The 23,280-nt window shown below is 47.9% G+C and overlaps 7 protein-coding genes across 7 annotated transcripts; 2 read left to right on the forward strand and 5 right to left on the reverse strand.

Annotated features, from left to right (window-relative positions):
- Positions 1-1,467: 1,467 nt before the first annotated feature.
- PGRI_049850 (WSC domain-containing protein) lies at positions 1,468-2,121 on the forward strand (the record flags this gene model as incomplete). Its single annotated transcript, XM_040792698.1, has 2 exons — positions 1,468-1,756; positions 1,826-2,121. 2 exons carry the CDS (start codon positions 1,468-1,470, stop codon positions 2,119-2,121), a joined length of 585 nt encoding a protein of 194 aa, XP_040644665.1.
- Positions 2,122-2,554: 433 nt separating this feature from the next.
- On the reverse strand, positions 2,555-4,998 carry PGRI_049860 (uncharacterized protein; the record flags this gene model as incomplete). Its single annotated transcript, XM_040792699.1, has 3 exons — positions 2,555-2,629; positions 2,884-4,448; positions 4,503-4,998. 3 exons carry the CDS (start codon positions 4,996-4,998, stop codon positions 2,555-2,557), a joined length of 2,136 nt encoding a protein of 711 aa, XP_040644666.1.
- A 2,345-nt stretch (positions 4,999-7,343) lies between these two features.
- PGRI_049870 (uncharacterized protein) lies at positions 7,344-12,960 on the reverse strand (the record flags this gene model as incomplete). Its single annotated transcript, XM_040792700.1, has 6 exons — positions 7,344-7,445; positions 7,498-8,477; positions 8,903-9,164; positions 9,866-11,672; positions 11,722-12,798; positions 12,851-12,960. 6 exons carry the CDS (start codon positions 12,958-12,960, stop codon positions 7,344-7,346), a joined length of 4,338 nt encoding a protein of 1,445 aa, XP_040644667.1.
- Positions 12,961-13,449: 489 nt separating this feature from the next.
- PGRI_049880 (telomere repeat binding factor family protein) lies at positions 13,450-16,334 on the reverse strand (the record flags this gene model as incomplete). Its single annotated transcript, XM_040792701.1, has 4 exons — positions 13,450-13,495; positions 13,554-14,606; positions 14,661-16,017; positions 16,241-16,334. The coding sequence occupies 4 exons, from the start codon at positions 16,332-16,334 to the stop codon at positions 13,450-13,452; spliced, it is 2,550 nt and encodes an 849-aa protein (XP_040644668.1).
- A 721-nt stretch (positions 16,335-17,055) lies between these two features.
- On the reverse strand, positions 17,056-18,787 carry PGRI_049890 (TMEM165/GDT1 family protein; the record flags this gene model as incomplete). Its single annotated transcript, XM_040792702.1, has 3 exons — positions 17,056-17,123; positions 17,182-18,112; positions 18,182-18,787. The coding sequence occupies 3 exons, from the start codon at positions 18,785-18,787 to the stop codon at positions 17,056-17,058; spliced, it is 1,605 nt and encodes a 534-aa protein (XP_040644669.1).
- A 781-nt stretch (positions 18,788-19,568) lies between these two features.
- PGRI_049900 (KamA family radical SAM protein) lies at positions 19,569-20,784 on the reverse strand (the record flags this gene model as incomplete). Its single annotated transcript, XM_040792703.1, has 3 exons — positions 19,569-19,844; positions 19,899-20,449; positions 20,508-20,784. The coding sequence occupies 3 exons, from the start codon at positions 20,782-20,784 to the stop codon at positions 19,569-19,571; spliced, it is 1,104 nt and encodes a 367-aa protein (XP_040644670.1).
- Positions 20,785-21,735: 951 nt separating this feature from the next.
- PGRI_049910 (D-alanine--D-alanine ligase family protein) lies at positions 21,736-22,961 on the forward strand (the record flags this gene model as incomplete). Its single annotated transcript, XM_040792704.1, has 3 exons — positions 21,736-22,089; positions 22,139-22,744; positions 22,797-22,961. 3 exons carry the CDS (start codon positions 21,736-21,738, stop codon positions 22,959-22,961), a joined length of 1,125 nt encoding a protein of 374 aa, XP_040644671.1.
- Between the last annotated feature and the right edge of the window lie 319 nt (positions 22,962-23,280).

Below are 23,280 nucleotides of genomic sequence, written 5' to 3' on the forward strand. Positions count from 1 at the left end.
AATAATAGCTAGCGCATGGGTTGTCACAAAAAAATGTATATGTTGTACTTATTATTATTAGTAGCCACGCTAAGCTGTTCACCAGAATATTACGCCGACTGAGGACCTAACTCCTGGTGATATTGTTCTCTGTTAGCCACGTAGCATACTCAGACTTTGGCCTCGTTGAGGCTAGGTAGTCAGATGTCCATTGGCATCATATCATGTTTGCCTAACCAATCCCAGTAGGATGTACTAGGAGATTAAGTTTCTATGCGATTGACTTGTCAACCCAGATCTCATAGTGAAATCGGAATATTGACCAATTGCCACGCCCTGACTTTGCTTGATCTACTTAGTTCGGCGGCTTCTATTTCGATCTGAACCGGTGATCATTGATATACACACATGTTGTACATAATACCGCTAGATGCCTGACTTATGTAGAAGAAGTTCGGAGTATAGGTATCACCACTGACAAAGCTAGCAAATGCTACCTACTCAACGGGGGTTCGGCGGGAATATTCCAGGCCGAGGTAGGGTTACAACGCAAATCTCACTTCACGACGATTAACCTAATTCAGTCAAGATATTCCCTTCCTGCATCTGTCCGTATCATTAGACCAAAATGACGTACCTAGTTTTAGTAGTTTGTTAGGTGGAAATTGACCAAGGAGATAGTTAATCCTTGTTAGGGCTGAGATGTTCCTGATAAACGAGGCATCCCACAACATGGAAGCTTCGATTGAACCATGGATCCAAAATATATTTTGTACTCAATTTTAATGTCAATTGTTTTTCTCATACAACATCTATCTACGGAGAACATACAGAGAACATACACATCAATAACTATTTCTGTACCTTGCAGAATATGTAGACAGAAATAATTCATACCAGACCAAAAAGGAGAAACAAGGGGTCATTGGCGACCAACAATGTCAGATTCCTCACAGATGCAACATCCTAAAACTGCTCTATACTTAATCGAGTCAAGCGGAAAAACTAGAAACACGAAATCTGTTTCCCAAGTTCATCCCAGTTGGGTCTTACGGCCCCATCCGCGGTCATTGGCCACTAAAAAGGGAAAGAAGTGGCAACACCTGGGGATGCTGATCTGGTGATCGTTAGCTCGTAAGCCAATAACGCCAATCAAGCCCCAGAACGAGTTCAATAGAACATTTCGGTTAGTGTTTCAGGTTGATCATTTGCTACTTTTAGTAAGTCAATTGGAGACTGATGTCATCAGTCCCTGTCTCACTCCACAGCAAAACACTCGAAAAAGATGGAGCCCGACGGGTGTTCTTGACACCGGACAAACGGTCGCTTTAAAGAAGCTTGATGGGGGCCATTTTTTTTCTCCGTCAATTCCGACTGTCAGACATTTCCCACTCTTTTGATCTCTTCTTTCCTTTAATTCTCACCTCCCCTCGCTTTTATCATATAAAATTTTCACTCGTTGATCGAATATTTCACCTACAACCAACCATGCGTACCAACTACATTTTCTCGGCTCTTGCCCTGGCCCTTCCCGTATTCTCGGCTAGCTCCACTAGTAAGGGCTGCTACTCCGAAGTTGAATCATTCAAGAGTCAAGGTCCCTACACCTTCCAATCGCCAGGATACTGCCAGTCCGAATGCGCACGCAAAGAGTTCAAGATCGCTGCTCTCAGCCGTGGCAATGTTTGCTACTGCGGCGATAAAGTCCCCTCGGACTCCGCTAAGGTCGCCGACGATAAGTGCGACATGACCTGCCCTGGATGGCCTGACGAAACCTGTGAGTTATCCGCAATGTTACATATACCACCGCACCAAGATCATCACTAACAGCATATTTCTTATGTAGGCGGCGGCAAGGAGACTTACAACGTCTTCGAGGCGAATGAGGACCTTAAATCCTCTGGAAATGCCACATCTAGTGCACGCATTCCTGCCACCGCTGCTGGCGGAATCGTCGTCGCGCCTTCGGCAACTGCAACATCAACCGGTATTATGACCGCCAACGCTTCCAAGTCTGCTGCCTCTGGCTCTGGCGCTTCGTCCACTGCCTCCCCCACGCCCACGAACAACGCTGCCGGAACAGTCCGTGCGGGCTCATCCCTTCTCGGTGCTGCTATTGCGGGTATGGGCTTGCTTCTGTGAAGCTCTTTGCCTTCATATCTTGTGGCTGAGACCGCTTCTATACTATCCTTTTGATTTCGTGTACTCTACATTGCATGTAAAGTTATACCCTCGCTGGTTCGTCAACAGGGCGTTCATGATATCATGGATAGTATCCTGTTCCTACTTATGATTTTTGTGCTAGATCCGCTGGTCGGATTTAGGACGCATTTACTGCCTGTCTTGGGCAAGATATTCCTGCACTAGATTTTATTTTGGGTTTGACCCAACCAATTAGACTAGTTCTCACAATTACTACCGGATGGACTTCGATATCCTTTTCGGACAATTAGAAATTTACGAGCGGAATTTTGAAGGAAAGTAACACCCGAGCGGAATAGATTAATAGAAGCGGCTGACATGCGCTAGCTGAGTCAAGACAGTACATGTCTCATTTAGGGAGCTAGGATGTTGACTAGACCCGCTGTTCGAGAATTCGCTCGGCGCGGTAGTAAGATATTTCCTCGTGCACAACTTTCTGAGACCGAGGCTACGTTCCTCATCTTATAGGCACTGCTGTTACTTGAGTTCATTTGCGATCCTGACTATGACTAGGATATTCGCGCATTCCGCATTCATATATATACTGTTCATTGGTTTCTATGTTGACTCGGAGGCCACTGCGCTCGGAATCCCAGCCCCTATAGATTCACCGACCGGCTACAAACTCATACCACAACCTGCCATACCAGCACAGAAGCTCTTACCTTTCCCTCTTGTCTGAGCAGACATGGTGCTACTCACACATGCACCTTGGGCAAGGCCGACGCCCTGTGTTCCGCTGATGCAATTACCCACCACACCCGCGGTGATATTCACACAAGCTGGGTTGGAGGGATATATTTCACGAAGTATTTCCGGATCCCGCGCGTAAGGGCCGTAGGAAACCTTTGGGTCTCCACCGCCTCTGCTGCCACTGCGGTTGTGTGACCGCCGCTGCGCTTTCTCCCAGCACGATTCAAGTTGCGCGCTCTTGGTCTGCATTGCCTTTGGATCAGCCTGGGCCAAGATTCGAACTGCATTATGTGACGAAATATGCGGCCCTTGGCTTTTACCCCGGTCGCTGGTATTATCGGCGCCGTCATGAAGACGAGCCGCGTTGGTTTTGGCATGGAGGGTGGATGGCGATATCATCAACCTGCCAAGTCCCTGATTGTTGGACTCGCGGACCGCCTCGCAATACCAGCAGATGCATTCACTGTATATCTTGCCGCCAGTGAGTTTTTGGTATTGTTTTGAGGTCCATGCGAAGGCATCGCTGAGTTTCATCTCATCGATTTTGTCGTCATGATTGATGAATATGCCCTCTGTCTGCGCGGTAGAGAAGGCGTAATAGCGAGCAGGAGAAAGTTGGTGTGTGTGCCAAATTAGGTCGATATCGAGAGTCGGCACCACAGCATGGCCTTTATTCTTGGCCATTATTTGGAAGAAGACGTTGTACTTGCTGATGAAGTGAGCCATTGTCGATCTCAAGTTTGGCGAACGTATCCAACCGATATTGTCCATCTTGTCTACAAATGTTCCCTGTCTTATGACAGCCCCGATCAAGTCGATGGCGAAGGGGGACGAATTATCCCAATATCTCGACAGCACATTGCGAAGAGATATCCTTTCTGGCATACCCGGATTCCCAGAAGTCAGCATTGTCTTGTTCACGCGACGCAATGTCGAACGACTCTTCAAGAATCCCTCGAGGTGGTCGCGAATTGTTTCAATGGTGGTGCTTTCATTTTCGGTGAGGTCTGTAAGCTGCAAGAGCTCGCTTCTGATGCCTTCCTTGATAAGTCGGTTTGGGAAGGACACGTTATCACCATTTTGATCGTCGGCAGGGGTACCATTCTGCGACAGAATTGTGCCCGGCATAGGCAAATCATCTTTCAGCAATTTCTGCACATCATTGCGGAACTTTTGCACGCGAAGCGAATCGTGTGTGATGCTGGATTTGCATACTGGACATGGAACCCGCAACGACTTATCCGCGTATCCAATGCCGTGTGCAAACGCAACATCTGGATCGCATCCAAGGGATCCTTCCGTCCAGGGAGCAAGGATTTCCTGCTTACAACCGACGCAAAGCAGAGATTTGGTAGGACGTCCATGAATATTTTCCCATAAATGGCCAGTTCTTGTCTCGAAGTTTATCCTGGCTTCAGTGCCTGGGTCGAAGGCCAGCGTACCATCGTCGATACACGCGTCTATTACATCCCAAGGCAGTCCGGTAGCCCATACACTCATTTTAGATTGACGCAAGCAATCCTCGAGAAAGGCCCGCGGGTTAAGCATATATGCATGCCAGACCATGATAACATCTATGTGGCAAGTTAGAAAAGAATAACACAGCTCCAAGATTCAGAATCGCTGACCAAGTGGTGGTATGTCATTAACAGACCAAGCTATCTTGGCTTCAGGTGAACTATTCAGCGTTGAGACGCGACTGGTGTCAAGACTCGGTAGGCAAGTCTGCCACCAAACAGTAAATCGATCCACAGCTCTGGCCACGTAGACAGCCCATCTTTTTTCCTGGATGCGGGCAGTTGCCTCGCCTTGCTTACGGGGACTTGAAAAGTTCCTAGCCTCATTATTGTCAATTCCGAAAAGTTTGTCCGTTCCTTTAACCGAGTTGCGAAGTTTGGCGATCGCGGATAAAAGCTTCAGGTGCATGACACATTCATCAATATCCACTGTTTCGTCCGATCTAGGAGACACATTACGGGACAGCCTGTGTGATGCATTTGGTCGTTGGTAGGTCGGTGGCTCATCGATGGGCTCGGTTATAGTAGAATATGGTGGAGGGTTGGATGCTGCCTCAGCACTCGCTTCAGCACTCTTGCTACTGTGGGAAATATCTGGATTCCCCATGTTCAAAGAATCAACGGCTGTGTGGAAGGAGTAAAAGAGAAGGGAAATGTCAAAATCGAGATATCTCGGGAAAGATCATCGTTGTGCCGCGTGCGCATAGCCACTTCGAGTGGGGGCTACAATAAATATAAAAGACATGATGCAATGCCAAGACGTTAGTTCCTACTCGTCGACTTGACTTTTATATCTCTTACGAACACATGAGAATGAGTAACGTCAAGGAAATCCTCACCTTGTTCCACCTTCCGTGAACTCACTAGCCAATCCAAACTTTTTAACTTCTAGATTAAGGACTATTGAAAAACTCCACGTTTCTTTCAGATAATCATACGATGCTGTCAAAAAATTCTTAACAGAAAGCATAAGACCCGTTCAGCTAGGTAGCAGCGACACCGAGCCTTTCTTTGTAGATCTAAGTAGGTACAGCCTTCTACCAGGGAGAAAGACCTCACAGAAAGACCTCACTAGAAATCTACAAATAGTTGGAATACCAAGCAGCTCCCTGAAGTCGTCATAAATTGCTCGCATTATGACGATAAATGTGAGCTAGGTTATTTGGTTCAGGCCTCCTTTGTTGATATTGGCTAACACTCACCTGCACCTACATGGATTTGATATAGAATTCTGCCTAGCGTTATGTGCTGGATATAAGTGTTTTTGCATGTGAACTTCCTAAGTAGGTGTGGGAATTCTGCGCCTAAATCCATTGATATTGTGTGATTTTTCTAGTCGAAGAAGGATTCAGGCGATGATGCCGCCCAATGCATGGAGATTAATTTCCATGGAAAATACTCCCATATCAATCCAGTAGATCCTATGCCTGGATAATTGTGTTTGCTAAATTCACTCCGTACTAACCATCAACCTTAGCATGAAATCGAGGACTTGCTGGCTGTGGGGTTTTAGTTCTCATCATTCTGAGGTCGACTCCATTCCGCCTTGAGGCTCTGAGCCATGGAGATCTACAAAGCTAAGGCTGATAGATCGTCATTGATAGGGGCTCAATGGGGCCAAACTTCCCGTCCCTACGGCTTCGTGGCAATTCCTGAAACGCCCTTCATATTTTACTCGCACACCCTAGCAGTCGCTAATTTCACAATGATGAAAATGAAACGTCAAGCCTATCATTCGTCCAATACTAGACTAATACAGGAGAAAAGTACAGTGCGGAAGTTCGCTTAGCACTGTCAATAAAAGCCGCAAGGCTATGCCCAGCGATGATTTTCACTAAGGCAATATGCACTGCCATTTTTCGAATTCGAAGCGACAGTTTTCATCTTCCTTTAAATAGGCTAGCTTTCTCCTGGTTGCAGTACGATGGATATATCCTCTTCGGATCTTTTGAATTACATTTAATTACGTGACTTCCCTCATTAAACAACCAACATGAGCAACGCATCACCGCCTGAGACCAGCAAGTTCAGGCTAGGCCTGCGCGCCTTTGCCGTGCTACTAGCTGTCGTTATAATGTCAATCCTCGGAGCCACATGGCATAATGAGCCTTGGTTAGACTATATTATCGTTCGTGGACCCGAATATTTAAATCACAGTAACCTCCTTGAGATTGCAGTCTAACCAAGAACTATAGGTCGGCGTCCCAGGGATCTGGTCCCTAGTCAATGTCATCCTAATCGCCCTTAAACGACCTGTCCACCCTGGTGCTCATATTGCTCTGGATCTCATCTTCACTATTCTCCAGTGGCTTTTCGGAATCACTGGCCTAACATTTGGAACTGTAAATGGAGACAGTGGGCGCTCGAGGAGGAACAACACCATCGCTGCTTTATCACTCATGGTTTTTAATGGGTAAGGGCTGTACCATACAAATGCTTTATATATGACCACATGCTAACATACCTCATCGCAGTATCCTCCATTTTGTTCACTTTGTTTTGGGTTGTTGCGATGTACACTGGAGACGCCATGCTTCATCTGGGAATTACAATACTCAGAAGGGAGATATTCAAAACTCGGCCTAGTGTTTGAGTCTATAGGGTGAATGAAGCTATGATGATAATACACTCTGGTGATACTGAGAATGCTGTTAATGGTTAGAAGTGAGTGATACAGATAGGTGGATAATGTGGTCTATTAACTATGGGATAAAAGGTCATGTGGCTACAGAGATTTCAACACATACTGCCTTGAAACTCGCGGAGCAAGGGACACAGTAATTTTGTGGCATATTTGATGATTTTAGATTGTACTTATTTGCGCTACGTCGTTACGGATCCTTGAACAAATTGTTGCTGTAATCGAACAATTGGAATGACTTCTGCTTCTTGTTGCCTTGACATTAATTGCTCATGGTGGTGAAGGTAGTGACTCTAATCATTCAGATAGTATCATTTCGGGCCTTCAATCTCGTCACCTTGCTCATTAACCAAAACCCGCTTGCCCAACCAGGCAGATGGTATAGTATCAGGAGATGCGCCGAAATCGAGAACCTTCATGAATTAATAAATCATCAACAATGTATCAGGTTGGATGCATACTAACCTCGATATAGGTCACGCCTCCGCGTTGAACTGCCGCAACGCAACGCTGGGCATCGAACTGGACGTGCCAAACACCGCTGAGGTTGGTGAGGAGATCTCTTTCACTCACACCAGTCCGTATGTCCCACATCTTCACATCCCTGTCAGAACCAGAGATTACCTTTTGACCATCATGCTGGAAGGATGTGATGGCGCCAGTATGACCACCGAACATGCACTGAAACTCGCCATTCTCAGGATTCCAAACTCTAAGGGTACTATCTGCAGCCGCCGACACGAGCCAGTCTTCTCTCAGATCAAGTATGCCCACCAACGACGAGTGTCCTTCAAGATTATATAACAATTCACCTGAGTCAATAGACCAGATTTTGACCGTGTTGTCCATCGATCCGCTGATACAGTGGTTCCTCTTATGGTCCAAACATACGCTATATACCTTGGATGTGTGGCCGTCTAGTTTGTGTAGTGATTCCCCGGTGGATATTTTCCAAAGTCGCACGGAACAGTCGTAACTACCGCTGACCAATGTATCCCCGTATGCTGCAAGTGCTCGCACGGAATGTTGGTGTCCAGTCAATACACGGATATGATATGGACATTCCTCGTCGGGTTGAGCAGGAGACAAATACTTCGAGTCTTCGGGCTGAGGAAGTTTCCAAACTCGCAAGGTCGAATCACGGGAGCCCGAAATTATGAGGGGTTGTTCTGGAATCATCACTGGTGTACCGTCTGGACGCTGGTCAATTTGAACTGGGAGCAATATCTGTATACAGCGTACTGTAGATGCGTGGCCATGAAATACATGGGTGCAGTCGGCTCTCGCAATGTCCCATACTCGGATGGTTTTATCCGTCGACACAGAGACTAGAGTATTGTCATGGTATTCAAGTCCCCATACACCACCTTCGTGGCCTTCCAGTGTTGCTCGAAGCGCCCCAGTCTTGATATCATGCACAGTAATTGTGCTGTTGTCGCTACCGGCTATAATCTTGTCGGTATCGAATTTCATACAGGTTATAACATGTCGATTATGTGCTCGGAAGGCAAGATGCAATGGTTTTTGATTCTCCCACATCTGGTTCTTTTTACGAGGGCACAGTGAATGCCTTCGCTGTTCAAGGTGCTCAATGTAGAGGTTGATATAGAATAAGAAATACAAAGGAAGGAGAAAGAGGAAAACAAGGAGGAGGGGTAATAATTCAAGTGACTCAGAGTCTTGGCCAATAATAGCAATGCATGTACACCGTTGAAATTCTACAGAAATATATAACAACAAGAGAGATGGAAGAGTCAATATATGTTAACTAAAAAGACCAAGATAAATCCCCCGCTGCTACTCTACTTCTTCTTGTCGCGCTCTTGTTCAACTCGTCGCCTGTCTGCACTGTTGCACTTCACACACTCACCTGGTCGTCGCGAGAAGCTGTTAGGATGAATAGAGCATTCAACCTCATGGCCTAAACGAGTGCATCGCTGAGTCCGCACATGCTTAGGTCGCTTGTGAAGACAGTGGTGTTTGCTGGGTTTGCCAACGCCCTCGACCTCAATCTCAAGCTTGTTCTCGACCTTCTTTGCGGCGCTGTTCTGGTTGACACTCAGATTCCTTTTCTTACCTCTACCCTTGCCCTTGTTGTTGCCCTTGCGGTTGCCCATGTCGAGAGTCGGAGCCTGACAATAAAGTAAATAATTTCTTTACAAGTCTGAACGGATGCTAGTTACCGGTATTTGGCTTGGAATTGATCTGGGGAGTTAATATCAAAGATATAACTGCTTTTATACCTGAGGTCGTTTCTTCATTCGCGATGTACCGTGTGGGAATTATTCGTTGATCTCACATCTTGTTAGAGTATTCTGTATGGTATCTTTATTTCTTTGTATGTGATGAACCCCAAAACTCGCCAAATGAGCTGTTCTTTGATACTATATCATCATGCAAATCATCGTGTCATATATCAAAGACGCGGACAAAGCATTTGGTAAGACATTACAGAGCCGAGGCAGTCGATATGACATGGTTTCCATTAGATTCGTGTTTATTACTCATACATTTCATACAAAGCGATTGATCCCTTATGTTTGTGGCCATTATCTTAGCTCGGTTGATGCTTTCATTCCAGGTTCTACTTTATGTCTCACTTATCCCAGTGCAAAGCACATCCCGTAGCTTTATTCTCTAACTGTTCTGGAAACTGGAGCAAAGGTATACGCGCTATATAACTTGGTCCTGGTTCTCATTCGAGTATCATTTACTTCCTTCCCTTAGGTCCACCCCTGGTATATAATCCAGCTTAATGGGGGCTTTAGAGATATGAGTGGCTCAAAATACAGCTATGGAATGCCTCCCATGAAGCTATAGGAGCATGACAAACCGGGCAGGCCTCGGGGCAAGGATTTTGTGGTTGCCATTTATCCCTATCAGCAAGCGTCAGGTCCAGCTTGTGCATTCTTAACGCGTGTGCTCTCAGGTTGTCTACTCTGGCGAATACCCGAGATTTTCCGCTAACGGTATCAAAACACTCTGCTGCAGGGCACTGATACTCAAACCGGGCATAGTGTCGATTATACACATGTCGCTTGAATGTACCAGCGCTGCTGTAAATTGTCCGATCGACCTTGTCTAGGCAGAGCGGACAATGGAATCGGGTTTGGCCTGTGGGATTCTTCCGTAGGGTTGTTCTGCGGCTTCTTGATCTCATACGCGACCAATTGTCAAACGGGTTCTGATGCGTAGACTGCTCAGCATTTTCTTGTATCATGCTGTCAATATTATTCAAAATCGGAGCTTGTGTGATTGTAGGCTGCTGTTGGAGCAGTTGGACTACTGTTTCGTGGCCATAATGTGATGCCCAGAACAAGGGAGTGTGGCCGTCTGCATCTTTAGAATCTGGATCCGCGCCCCTTTGTATCAACAGAGTAAGCATATTAATATGCCCATTCTCTGCAGCCCAGGACAATGGAGTGCGACCGAACATATCCTTAGACTCTAAATCTACAGACCTTTCCAGCAAGAGCAAAGCGACTCCCACCCATCCATTGGAAGCCGCCCACGATAGTGGGCTTTGGCCAGTCTCATCTTTGTATTCTGGATTAGCTCCATTGTTGAGGAGCAGTTCAACAACGCGCTCGTGACCACGATACGCCGCCAATGAGAGGCAAGTCTGGCCCGTAATATCTTTAGAATCAGCGTGAGCACCATGCTCCAACAACAGGCTCACAATATCCGCGCAGCCCATCGAGGCCGCCAATGTTATCGGGCTTTGACCATCGTAGTCGTAGTCGATTGGGCTCATACCAAGGCCCAGGAGAAGCTTGACAGGCTCAATATGACCCGCATATGTTGCCCACGCCAAGGAAGTTCGTTCCATTGAGCACTGTACCATATATGGATAACCAGACTGAATCATAGATTGCATCGTATCAACAAGTCCAAAGTATGCGGCAAGATGGAAACTGGTAAATGTGAACGGAATTTGCTGGCTGTACTCGCCAATGCTTGAGAAGCCTTTGCGTGCAAATATCGCTTGTACAGAAGCGTTCACCTTGTCCGGATCTTGGAGGAAAGCCGTCATTAGGTCCTGGCTTATGGGTTGGACTCGAGCATGATCACCCCAGCTCTTGGCAGCATAGGAGTAGAAAGGGTACTCCTCCAGCCGTGATTCGAGGTCGGCATCAGTAAGACAATAGCCTGTTTGGAAGACATCAAAAGAAAGGTATGTGACACAAATTGTTGCGATGTTGCAGTGCGCATCGGGGAACCAGCGCTCCCACGTCCGCTCGAAGTACTCCTGTGTGGTGTAGTGGACCAACTGGACGATGTCGCCAGAGGCGTCACTCGAGACAGTGATTAAGCCTGAACATACGGATATTATATCTTCGAGATCTGGAAGGTTGTCCTCATAGAACTTTGGTTCATCAAGCTCTACCGCAAGAGCATTGAGTAGCTCTGTCGCTGTCAGAGGCCTTTTCGCACATGTCGTCCATGACAAGACACCCCAAGCCAAGCTTCTTCGATCTGAACCTTGTCCCATAATTCGCTGCATAGCTTCGTCGTACGCGGAATCATATGCTGAGCCAGACGCTTTTGGACCAATCCTCATTTTTTCAAGCTCAAATCGAAGCGCTCGTGGCGATTTCTTCCCCTCTAGTGAATCCAGATAGAGTTTTGCAAGAAGAAACCTTGAGATTTCTTAATAAGAGGTTAATAAAGATAGAAGATCACACTCACATGCCATTGACAGCGTCAGCAATCCCAGTCGTGATCTCCTGCTGTAACTGAGGATTCCGCGATACAAATAATGGCAGTTTGCATAGATTGCCGCTCAGATACCTCATGATATCTGGCCTCGAGGCACTGATCTCCTGTACAGGGTTATTCTGGAAACGAGCCACAATCTCCGGTATATGTCTTGAAGTTGCCAAAAGGTTCAAGTTTGATGTCATCTGAAGACCGAACAACCTATCAAGAATCTGCGATATGACGTGATATCGGCACTCGTCTAGAGCATCAAGGACGACAAAGACCCGTGAAAAATGGCCATGGACTGACCCAAGAGCTCTGGAAAGTTCGTCGGCAGTCGGACGCGTTCCTCGGGTTCTGTGCTTTTCATACAATGACATAAGGACATCTGGCATTGGCGACAGACTCTGAGCAAGTTGTCGAAGAATACTTGCTAGCATACCATCAGCCGTCAGGCACTGATCCTCATGGCGCTGAAAGTTGCAGTAAAGATACGCAATGCCAATCTCACTGTTGTTCCCATGCCGGGAGATCAACTCATCAATGACCACCGAGGCAAGTATCGTTTTGCCAGCCCCAGGCATGCCTGGGCAGAAAAGCGTTTCATTGGTGCCTTCAATCCAAGTTTGGAATTTTGACGACTTAAGAAGCCATTCTCCAGTCCCAGGCTGACGTCGACCAATGTAGGCAGTCTGTTGTGTCGCATATCCTGTGGAAGAGAGCCAATCAAGCAATGCCAGATGCTGTGCATCATTCGCATGTTTCAGCAATGACATGGTGTTATCGCGGGTTATTATTCCATTGAAAGCGTTGAGAATGCTGATATTGCTAGCAACGCGAGATTGAAGTTCACGTATATCATCTGGCACCCATGTGAGTCTCTTCCATATTCGTTTCGTGCCTCGTGTGTTTATCTCGCAATATTGATTTACCACATTTTCAATATCAATGAGGACATTGCGACAGCTTTCTGCTATCTTCGACAACTCGCTTTCTTGTTGACTGCTGAGATCGTCGGAAATATTGACCTCAACGTCTCGTACCACGATCGAAAGACTCCTTACTCTGTAGAACAATGCATTAAACCCGATCGAGAAATCTTTCTAGGATATCATACTCATCGGAGATTGCGTTGAATTGAGCAGGTGCCGCAACAAACACTTTTCTGAGCTTGTTTGCACGTTCGATGACAGCTAGAAAATCCCCAATGCTAAACCCAAAACTCATCGTGAGTCTAAGGAGTAAGGATGTGAGATCTTGTTTTTCAAACAGAGTATTTGTTCTGAACAAGTGGAAACGGTGAAGAGCGCAATGAACTGCCCACCTGACCATTGTGGCGGAGTTACGAGATCAAGCACAGCCACGCTAAAAACTACATAAATAATAAATTCAATGACAACATCTACTGATATCAAGAGATATGTTGATGGCAATGAGTAAAAAAAAATCCATTTAATCACGACAGTATCGAAAATTGAACAGAACCCAGAAAGGTATCATCCAATAAATAATGTTTCTTTGTAAAAGACCTCTGTACAAGGCCAAAGAGAATCAATCATACACCCGAAAACGCAAAAATAAAACGAAAGCAGAAACATAGAAATGAATGGTCAAAGTACCATTCCGTATGCTCCGTGGGTATCCTTGGGTATCTTGACGAACGCTAAGAAACGCAAGAGCAAACTATGACTGTATGTAGATAATGAATACGTGAAATCAAACTGGTGCTTTGTCAAAGTTAGGCGGAAGTGGTTGGCCCTCCCTGTAAACAAAACGTCAGAAATGCTCGCCACTAAGGACGAAAGGGGAGCATGTCTTACCTGAGAAACTTCCTCTTCAGATTGCGAGCACGATCTTTACAATTGACCTGAGAACGACGCTCAAGTTTAGGACCACCCTCGGACGCGGGACAAGCGTTGTCTTGCTTCTTAATGGCGGCATAGGACGTGCCATAAATTCCAATGAGGTATATTAAACGTTCATCTTCTTCCTCTGACCACCTGTAACTGGGCTTTGGGACTGTCCGGTGGAAAGTCGCAGCCTGGGCATTGGAGGCTGCCCAGAGAGTCTGCGTACGAGCGGGTGGTTCGTGCTGTTCAACGGCGGTCTCTTCATCGGTGATATCTTCACTGTCAGCTCTCTGGGGGCGATGGGAAAGCTGTGCCGAGGTAGACCGGCGGTGGGACGATCTATTGATATCCGCTTGCCACTTTGCTGAGGAAGAGCCCGCATTTTCTGTGGGGCATTGGCGCTTTGCGGGAGGGAAATTGGGCAGGGGCTTTTCGGCCCTACGCCTGGGGTCGATCTCCTGGTTATTCTCCTCGAAATCAAAGTCTGACACGTCACTTGCGCCATCGTCCAGGTCATCAACATTCCGAGTTCGCTTTCCCAGCACAGTATGTCCCGCACTTTGAGTATCATATTGGCTGATTGGCGACACGACTCCGGCGTTAGTCTGCTTATCGAGAAAACGCCGAGCGATCGGAACCGATCGCTGTGTGACTTCATCTCTGGGTGAATCAAAGAACCTTGGATTAGCATTGTGGCTGACCCGACTGATTCTAGCGGAGTTAGGCGGGCTGGTCGATGTCATAACGTCGGTTTCGGTGTCCTGGCCAAGGTCTAGTTCCTCATCATTGTTCACATATGTTGAGTCATCGCCTATGTCGGTGTACCTCAGCTCAGGAGATTGTTGAACTTCAAAAGATTCGGCTCCGCGATCAACAGAAGGGCCAGGATTAATCGCTTGCGACGCAATGCTCGTGTTCGTAGAATCTTTTATGGCTTGCGACTCAACGTTTGAGACCGGTTGTTGATGACTAGCAGCCTGGCGCCTCATGAGTGCCGCAAATGAGGCCGGATCGCGGTAGTTGCTATAAATGAAAGTTAGTAGTCATAGAGAAAGGGAAACCGCAGAGGGATCATACCTTTTGGACTTGCGCCGAGCCGGATCTTTTGCTGCCAGCTGTGCGACTCGGTTGAGGACATTCTGTTCAGGAATCTTTTCAGAAGTGATGCCCGACCGAGAAGCGTTGATTTCTGTCTCAACCTGGGCTGCCTGCTCTGCCTGAGGTGTCTGTTCTATGTGTGGTACCAATAGGTCTTTTTGAGGAGACTGACTCCGCTGGGGCAAGGATTCCCGACTAGAGCTTTCACCAACTGGGGGCACTGCCGATACTTGACGCCGACCGGGAGTTCCAGCGGGGACAGAGATAAGGCGACGACTCGCGGGTGAGCTATGCACCTTTTCTGCCTGTGCTGACAAGCGTCTGATGTCGTCCTTGATTTCTTTGTCACGAGTGTAGATCCAACGTGCAAGGTCCCGTTCAAACGAGCGCCATCTGTATGCCTTTTTCAGACCATCAATATCAACAGAATCCCACTCGGAAATTTCCTCGTGAAGCTCGTTAAACCTGTCGCTAACGGCAATGAGAAACTTCTCAGGGAGATTATCGGGAAGATGGCCATCATCGTCTTGCAAAACGCCAGGCAAATTGAACCCACGGAAGGAGCCGGGCATACTCTGGGAGTCATCTTCGCTAGAAATGAGGTCCATAGCGAAGACCTGTCTCAAGATGGAAAGTGGGCTGAAGTCTTGCTCATGTTGGCGTCTTTCCAACTCCATAATGAAGAACTGTGTGCGGATGCCCAATGCAAGATTGAAGGTCGCCTCGGTTGTATTGCTTGCCCCTACTTTCCTTGACATATGGCCGTCCACAAGGTTGCTCATGACACATGCCGGAAACTGGGAATCCAGCTGTTGGATAACCTCCGACTGGGACTCCGTACCCATGCTGGGCAGGAACATGTTGAGGGTCAACAGAGCGCAGTTCGTCATGTAAATATCTGCGATTGACATATCAAGTTGTGCGGAAGAAAGCAACCGATGAGCCTGAGAGAGGTTCAGGAATGATTTACCATCCCGAGAAAGAGGAGAGTCTTCCAATTCATCAGTCAGCCCTTCCACGGACCGCCTCAAACGTTTACGGTTTGGGTGATTGGAATCAACGAGCTTTTTGGACTCAGCCGCAAGGCTGTCCGGGCTCAGATCTGGGCGAACCAAGAGACTCATGACAAGGGTCGCCTGTTGTTGAACAAACGGCAGGTGGGTTGCGATTTTCTCGGCGACTTGGTAATCGACAGGCTCCACATCGTTGTGCCCCAGGGTGGTACCAGAGACATTGGTATGACCTTCATGGTTCTCAGGCGACTCTGGTACCACACGTCTGGGTACAACCAAGTCGGGAGAAGGAGTGGAAGGCTCCTCAGTTAGGCCAGTCAGCCCTGAATAAAGTCAGAACATACTCCGATGTAAAACTCAAACCAGGAGGCAACAGATCAAGAATGAGGGAAGGTGAGAATACAATGAAGCAAGTATCAAGCAAATCGCGGGTTAGAACTAAGTATAGTTCAACTCCCAATGCGTAGTTGCCTAACCCATTGCGCAACTGCGGCATGAAGCACCCAAGAGCTGAGGCTACACCAAAACGACTAGAAAATTACATACAATTTCGCCCCAATGATGCCTTGTTTGACATAAACCCTGCATTTGCTTCTCGGCTCTGACTTCGAGTCATGCGTGATCCCGTGATGCGTGCCATTAAAGGCGGTGGCGAGGCAGGTGGACACGAGCGTCAGCCACCTAAACGCGTTGTTGTTATGAATTCCTTTTCGCACGCTTCAATGAAATTTTGATAAATCTGAAGAAAATCAGATAAATCGGCAAGATTTCAGGTGGTTTTTTGATGAAATGGGTGCGATTTTGATGGAGAGTTGGGGGAGATCAGGGGATGGGGAAGGCGAGGTGTCAGGGTTTTCGGGGCTGGGTCTCTCGGAAAAACTGAATAACAATAAAGCGTGGTTGTCTAAGCCGCCTTAGGAAAGTTTGTTGCCTTAATAAAGCCTGAATCCCAGACCCTAATTCTAGACCCTAAACACTAAACACTAAACCCTATTTACAGCCAATGGCGTGTTAGTGATCACATGATGGAGGTTTTCTCTCCTTTTGTTGTTAGATTTCGGTTTTTGCGTTTGTAGATTCTATGCCATCAAAAGCCCACCCTGCAATTATACCGCTGATCCATCGTACAATTTACTCGGCATGGACCGAGATCGGTCGGTAACTTATGTGGATTTAACTTAGGGCTTTAAAAAACCAACATTGTTAAACTGGCCATTGAGTGGGCCAGACACGTAATTATTTCATTAAAACAACCCTAGGTATGTCACAATATGCATTCATTCGACTTTTAAACAAATCAACCGCCAAAAACTGTAACGATAGGTTTCCATGGACACATACAACCGCGGAGATGCAGTGCTTTAAAAGATGGCTTCAATGAAGTAGATGACGCCAAACACAAGGAATGCCACAGCACCGCCCAGGGTCACTATAAAAGTTAAGATTAGCATATGTCATAGATAGGGGAGGAAGCAGAGGATACATACCAACACGCATGCTGACCCGGCCAGCGATAGCCCTTCCACCAATCACAGCGGCTGCGGTGCAGATTCCGTGACCAGCACTAGCTCCAATAGTAACCCACCAGTAGTCCTGGCCAGCGGCCATGGCGATAGTGGCAATTTGGCTGCGGTCACCCCATTCGCCGAGGAATGTCATGACAAAAGTTTGAACCCACGCGGGGCTGAGAAGTAGGGAAAAGAGGTTGCTCAGCCCGGAAACGGCATTGTTCAACCGTTGACGGGGCTGGGGGGAAGAGCCACGGGACGAGGACGAGGACAGGCTTTCCGGAGGCGAGGGCAGGCGGTTTCCAGAGCCGCGAGTTTTGGGACGGCCAGCGCGACCTGCTTCAAGGTTGTGAGGAGTAACCGAGGAGCGGCGGCGGCTCATGCGCAGCTGTTCGTGCTCCTTCTCTTCAAGCTCCGCCTCGACCTCTCGCATCTCTTCGCCGACACCCTCATCTGGAGACATTTCACGACCTTCCTTGAGCATCTTCACACCGAATACCAAGAAAAGAATGGCAGCCATAAATTTGGTGAAAGTTTTAGGGATAAGGGTTGGAACAGCATGGCCCAGGACGGCTGAAAGGACAGTCATGCCAATCAAGGCGCTAAATGCGGCACTAAACACCACCAAGCGGGGGTGTCTCATGGCCATCAGGGCAGCCACAAGGAAAGTCTTGTCGCCAATTTCAGAGACGAGGATCATGGTGAACGAGAATACAAGCGAGTGCATTGGGCTCCCTGCGTCGGGGATACCAGAGTCATGGTCGTGGTCGTAGGTCAGCGAGGAGGATGAACTCGAAGACGACCCCGCGGCGACTGAGTCGTGTCCAAGGCCTAGAGGATCATCCTTAACCACGGCCGGGGGCTTGGGGTATGGAATATCGTGGGGCTTTTCAGGCAATCCCGACGGTTTCTAGATACACGGCATCAATTTCAACTTGCTTAACAAAGGACTTCGCACTAAAGGTATAGGAAGTCTCACCTCGAGCATACCAAGACTTCCCGGATTCTCCGCAGCCCGGATTGCACTTCCGGTTGTTGCGTCGTCGCTGTTAGAGACCAGCTTCTTCGTCTCGATATGAGGCAGCGGAGGCGCTTCCTTGGGGCTCCCTGGCACCTTTTCTGAGACCAATTGATTCTCCTTTCCTTTCTCGGACACACCGCCCTCTGTTCCGCGCGTGCCTTCTCTGGGCCCGGACCGATACGGATCATCCATAACGCCGCCATTTGAATGGGGGATCACCTTCCCTTCCTCGGTGCTCAGGTGCTCCGAAGAGGGAATCTTGGTGTCATATCTGGAACCTGAATCAATATCTCCGCCTGCCTTGGCAACTTTGTGGTCCCGGTCTGCGTTGGTTTCCACCCACGGGCCAGCGTGCGGTCTGCCATCCTTGCCATCGACGGGGACGTCCGGCGCCCCTTTGGCGACATTGGATGCGACTATATTCGAGTCGACGAGGTGAGCATTGTTTCCAGCTGTCTCGCGCGACACCTGAGAATCTATGTTGTCATTGTATGTTGTGTCGGCGAGCGCGGCCGAAATGGCGGGAAGAAGGAAGAGAAGGAAGGACGACTGGTTGATTTTCATGATGAACGGCGGGTTTCCGCAGAAAGAATGAATGTGAGTCGAAATTAGCCCGTTAAACGTATAGTCGATGATCTTCCACAACGAAAAGTGAAAGAAGAGGAAATGGTATTTGAAGACGGGAGAATTCTTGATGCCACGACACTTCGCGTGGAAGGACTTGATCGGCGCCCAACAATCTTAAGTGGCAAAGATGACCCTTGGAATGAATGTGTAGTAAGAAAGAAGTATGGATATTAAGACAACGTATATCAAGCAAATAGAAGAATTCGAAGCAAAGAAAGAGCGCCTTGAATTTCCAAAGGGGGTTCACACGTGACCGCCTGCGAACGGCCCCTGGAAATCCACCCGATCTGGACTGGATTTTCCCCCTGGACGCAATTGGCAAATGACAACTTGGCAATTTGCTATCAATCTGCATTGTTTGAAGAATTGTGGACTGGTCTGGTATTTGCTATGCTGTGCATGCAACATAAGTCTTGTTTTCCTACTCCGTACACACCGTGACGCTTGTGCCTGCTTTTTCTTTGAAGTAGGACATTTGGGGCTAATACTAAAAAACTAAGAAGTACTACGGAGTAGTGGTCGATAATAAACCCGCAAACTGTTCATAAGTGGATGATCAATGGCTAACACATTCTGCCTATGATATACAACATATATGTCGTATCCTTTAACACTTTGTTTGTTTAATGTTGTTTTTGGTCAGGAAAATCGCCAATGGGGCGAAGTGGGGGCATTCTATTTATATATTTCTATACGAAAACCCTAGGCCACAGCTCCCCTAGCCTGGCAGTGACCATAACGGATCATGATACTCATGAATCGTGTTACCTTTGACCCCTGGCGCTACGAATGTCGACACTCCGGTGTTCCGGTTGTAGCTATCAAATGTTGCGGCCAAACGTTTCCCTCCACCCCCTGGAAGGTCTACCACAAATGAAGGTGTCATGAACCCAGCAATCGTACCCCGGACGTGCGATTCAATATGGAGGATATCGCACAGCGGCGTACGCAAGTCCTCGACGCCCTGAACCATATCACCCTGATATACGTAGTACTATATCAGAGTATCCAGTTAGCACGAGGTCAACAATAGAGCGCATAACCATACCGGTTGAATATTATTGTCAGCCAATCGACGAATCAGTGATTTCATCGTGTCCACATCATTATTCACTCCGTTGAGCAACACCGTCTGATTCCTCACTGTAACCGCATTCTCAAACAACCTCTGCGCCGCCTGTTCCGTGATCCACGAGATCTCCTGTGGATGGTTGAAATGTGTATGTAGCGCCACGCTCTTCCCTCGCTTCCTGGCCAGCTGGCTGATCTCAATAAGTTCCCCCGTCCATCTGTCGCTTCGGTCCAAGATCCGTGAGGGACACACCGCCAGCCCTTTACTGGCGAACCGGATGCGACGCACATTCTCGATCCCTAGAAGCCTGTGCCCGATCTCACGCAGCTGTGCAGGCTCCAAGAAGAACGAATCCCCACCGGACACCACAACGTCCGTGACCGCCGTGGTCTGTGCAATGTATTCAAACATTGGCTCCCAGTACTTCTGTAGCGGGAGGAACCGTTTCTTCGACACCGTCTCTGTCTTCGCGCCGACGGAATACGACCGCGTGCAGAAACGGCAATAGACGGGACACACTGAGCTAGCTTACCATATTGTTAGTCCCTACTTGGGCGGTCATATGTGCCTATAGAAGGAAAATACCTAGAAATAGCACCTTATCCGGATACCGGTGAACCAGCCCTTTCACTGGGGAGTCTCTGTTCTCATGTAGCGAGTCCAGTTGAAGTTGAGGATGGTCTGGATGCAATGACGAGGCAAGAGGAATAAACTGCCGGCGGATTGGGTCCGAGTAGGGTTTGTCCCAAGCGACGAGAGCCAGGGTGTGTGGCGTTAGACGGGTGGCCATGGGAGCACGCTGCATCCCCGCTGCGACGTCGGATAGGAAGGCTTCTTGTGTTGTCACCTGGCCACTCGCCATTGAGATAGCGGAAGGTATGACAGAGCTGAGAAATGCGAGCAGCGAGGAGGGGCTTTGCAGAGAGTTTTTCATCTAGCCTTCTGTCAGATCACTATATATATATATAGCCAGTGAATGGCTCTCAAATCCATACTTGCCACTTATAGTCGAGGAATTGAGTCTCCGTAGTGTCCCGCCAGGCTGGAATCTTTCTCCAGTATTCAATCTGCGCAACAGCTAAGGGGTCTGAGGAGGCTTGGAGAGTACTTGTAGAGGACCATCGGCGTTGAGAGAGCCTCCATTGAGCCTTGACTCGTAGCCTCCCTGTGTTGAGGAGCATGCCTTCCTTGATATTTCTATAGAATTGTTATAGACGAACCTCGGGACATGCTCGAAGAAGAGAGAGACGTACGCATTCTGTGAGAAATGCAGCAATGTAGATTTGCTGAGATTCTTACAGCCAAGGTGTACCTGGGAACCGTATCTCTTGTTCATAATCCCCCGCAGTACCCCCCATACAGTGCACAGCCCCTGTTCATGGGCTTGACAAATATTTGAGAGGGGCTAGCTGACCTTCTGCATTTGGCCAATCCTTCGTCATAGAGAGGGAAATGATAGGGTAATTGATAGGTGCCTGACCGAGGCTTGCGTCTTCAGGTAACACCAGTCTTGTCACTTGCGGTCGTTCGCCAGGCATCCTGTTAAAGGGCTCGTTATATAAAGTGTAGGGGCTGGTGGCTACAGTTCTATGTTCTATGCATAATAGCATCACACCGCCATTTTAAACCCTATTTTTCCGATAGGTCTAGTCATTCTCCTGACCAACACATAGGTTTGCAGAATATACTTTCTTCAGATATGGTGAAACATAAACATGTGGGATGTCAAGGGCCCCCCCCAGTTCCAGTTTCCTCGTCAATAGCTATAACGCCTTGCAATTGTATGTCTTGGAAGTGAGAAAGAACACTTAAAATGGAACCGCTTGTGATCCCATTCTTCTATGAGAGCTTTTCTCTCTACCGATCACGAGGGTACAGTGTCGAGGACTGTGTCGAACTAGACAAGGAAGAAACCATCGACGCCGTAGTCCAGTCTTTGCGCAAAAATGGCTTCGAGGTTGTTCCAGTTGGTGATATAAAGGAGTTGATACATTGTATTGCCAGAGGAGAGCATGAGAGGTGGGATCTGGCATTTTCAATCTCCGAGGGAATGCATGGAGTTGGGCGTGAGGCCCAGGTCCCGGGAGTACTGGAGGCATACCAGATCCCACATGTGTTTTCCGATGCCGCGACTTTGTCGTTGTGTTTGGATAAGGGTAAGACAAAGGTGTGTCATATCCTGCTAAGGGGAGACATGTGTGGTGCTGACATGTCAGATGGTGCTCGAGCACATGGGCATCCCGACTGCTCCTTTCGCCGTCGTCCCCTCGTCATGGTCCATCGAAAAGGGAATCTCCCAAATCTTGGACCAAAGTCGCCATGCCGAGACTCTGAAACAGATGCCATTATTCATCAAGCCAGCATGTGAAGGATCCTCGAAAGGGATTTATCCTTTCTCCAAAGTCGAGAGCATCCAAGACCTCGAGCAGGGTGTTCAGAAGCTCCAGACACGGTTCCCAGGACAAAGCATTTTGATTGAGAAGTATCTAGCTGGGCGAGAATATACTACCAGTATCCTGGGGTCTGGGGACTCCGCTCGAGTCATCGGCACGGTCCACCACAACTGGGAAGGAATTCCACCTCAACAAGGGACGGAAGCAAAGAACTTTGAGAATAACTCCTCCAATGGAGACTTTTACAGCTTCGATAACAAGAACGCTGTCCTAGAAGACCCAGTGGACCGCATGATTAACGGGGATGATAGCTCCGAGGTTCAGGGAGTAGAGCGTCTCGCGCTGGACACCTGGCGCAAACTCGAGTGCTGTGATGTCGGCCGAGTTGATGTTCGGTGCGGACTGGAGGGAAAGCCATACGTCTTGGAGGTAAGAAACCCGTATACGATTCATTGTTTGGTCACTGATAGTATTGTGTCAGGTTAACCCAATCCCTGGACTGCGTCCAAAATGGTCTTGGCTGGCGGACACTGCGCTCCATCACGGGATGACGCATGAGGACCTGTTGGGTGCAGTGGTTGACTGTGCGCTAGAAAGGTATCCGGGATTGAATTCTAAAAGGCGTGGAATCCCTTTGGGTGCCTAGAACACCATGGACATAAAGTCAGTCAAAGATACTAACAACCTTCCCATCTTGATTCATTATGTTGCCAAATTGAGATCGTATGTTTCTTGGTCGGAGTTGGAGAACTCGTCACATGTACACAGTACAAGTTACAGAAGAGCGATCTTAAAAGCCAAAATCTTTTTGCCAGGGAAACCAGCTAAGATCGGAATTTGCACACGCTATTAAGCAGAATAAGCCGCCAGCAACCACTGGCTATATTTGTGTAAAATCCCAAGCTTGGAAGGATGGAAATGTTAGACAAGGGAAGTGCAACTCGAGCTTGGAGTTTGGGTTATGT

The sequence above is a fragment of the Penicillium griseofulvum genome (genome assembly GCF_001561935.1).
Source record: "Penicillium griseofulvum strain PG3 chromosome Unknown contig_84, whole genome shotgun sequence".
NCBI classification, from domain to species: Eukaryota; Fungi; Ascomycota; class Eurotiomycetes; order Eurotiales; family Aspergillaceae; genus Penicillium; species Penicillium griseofulvum.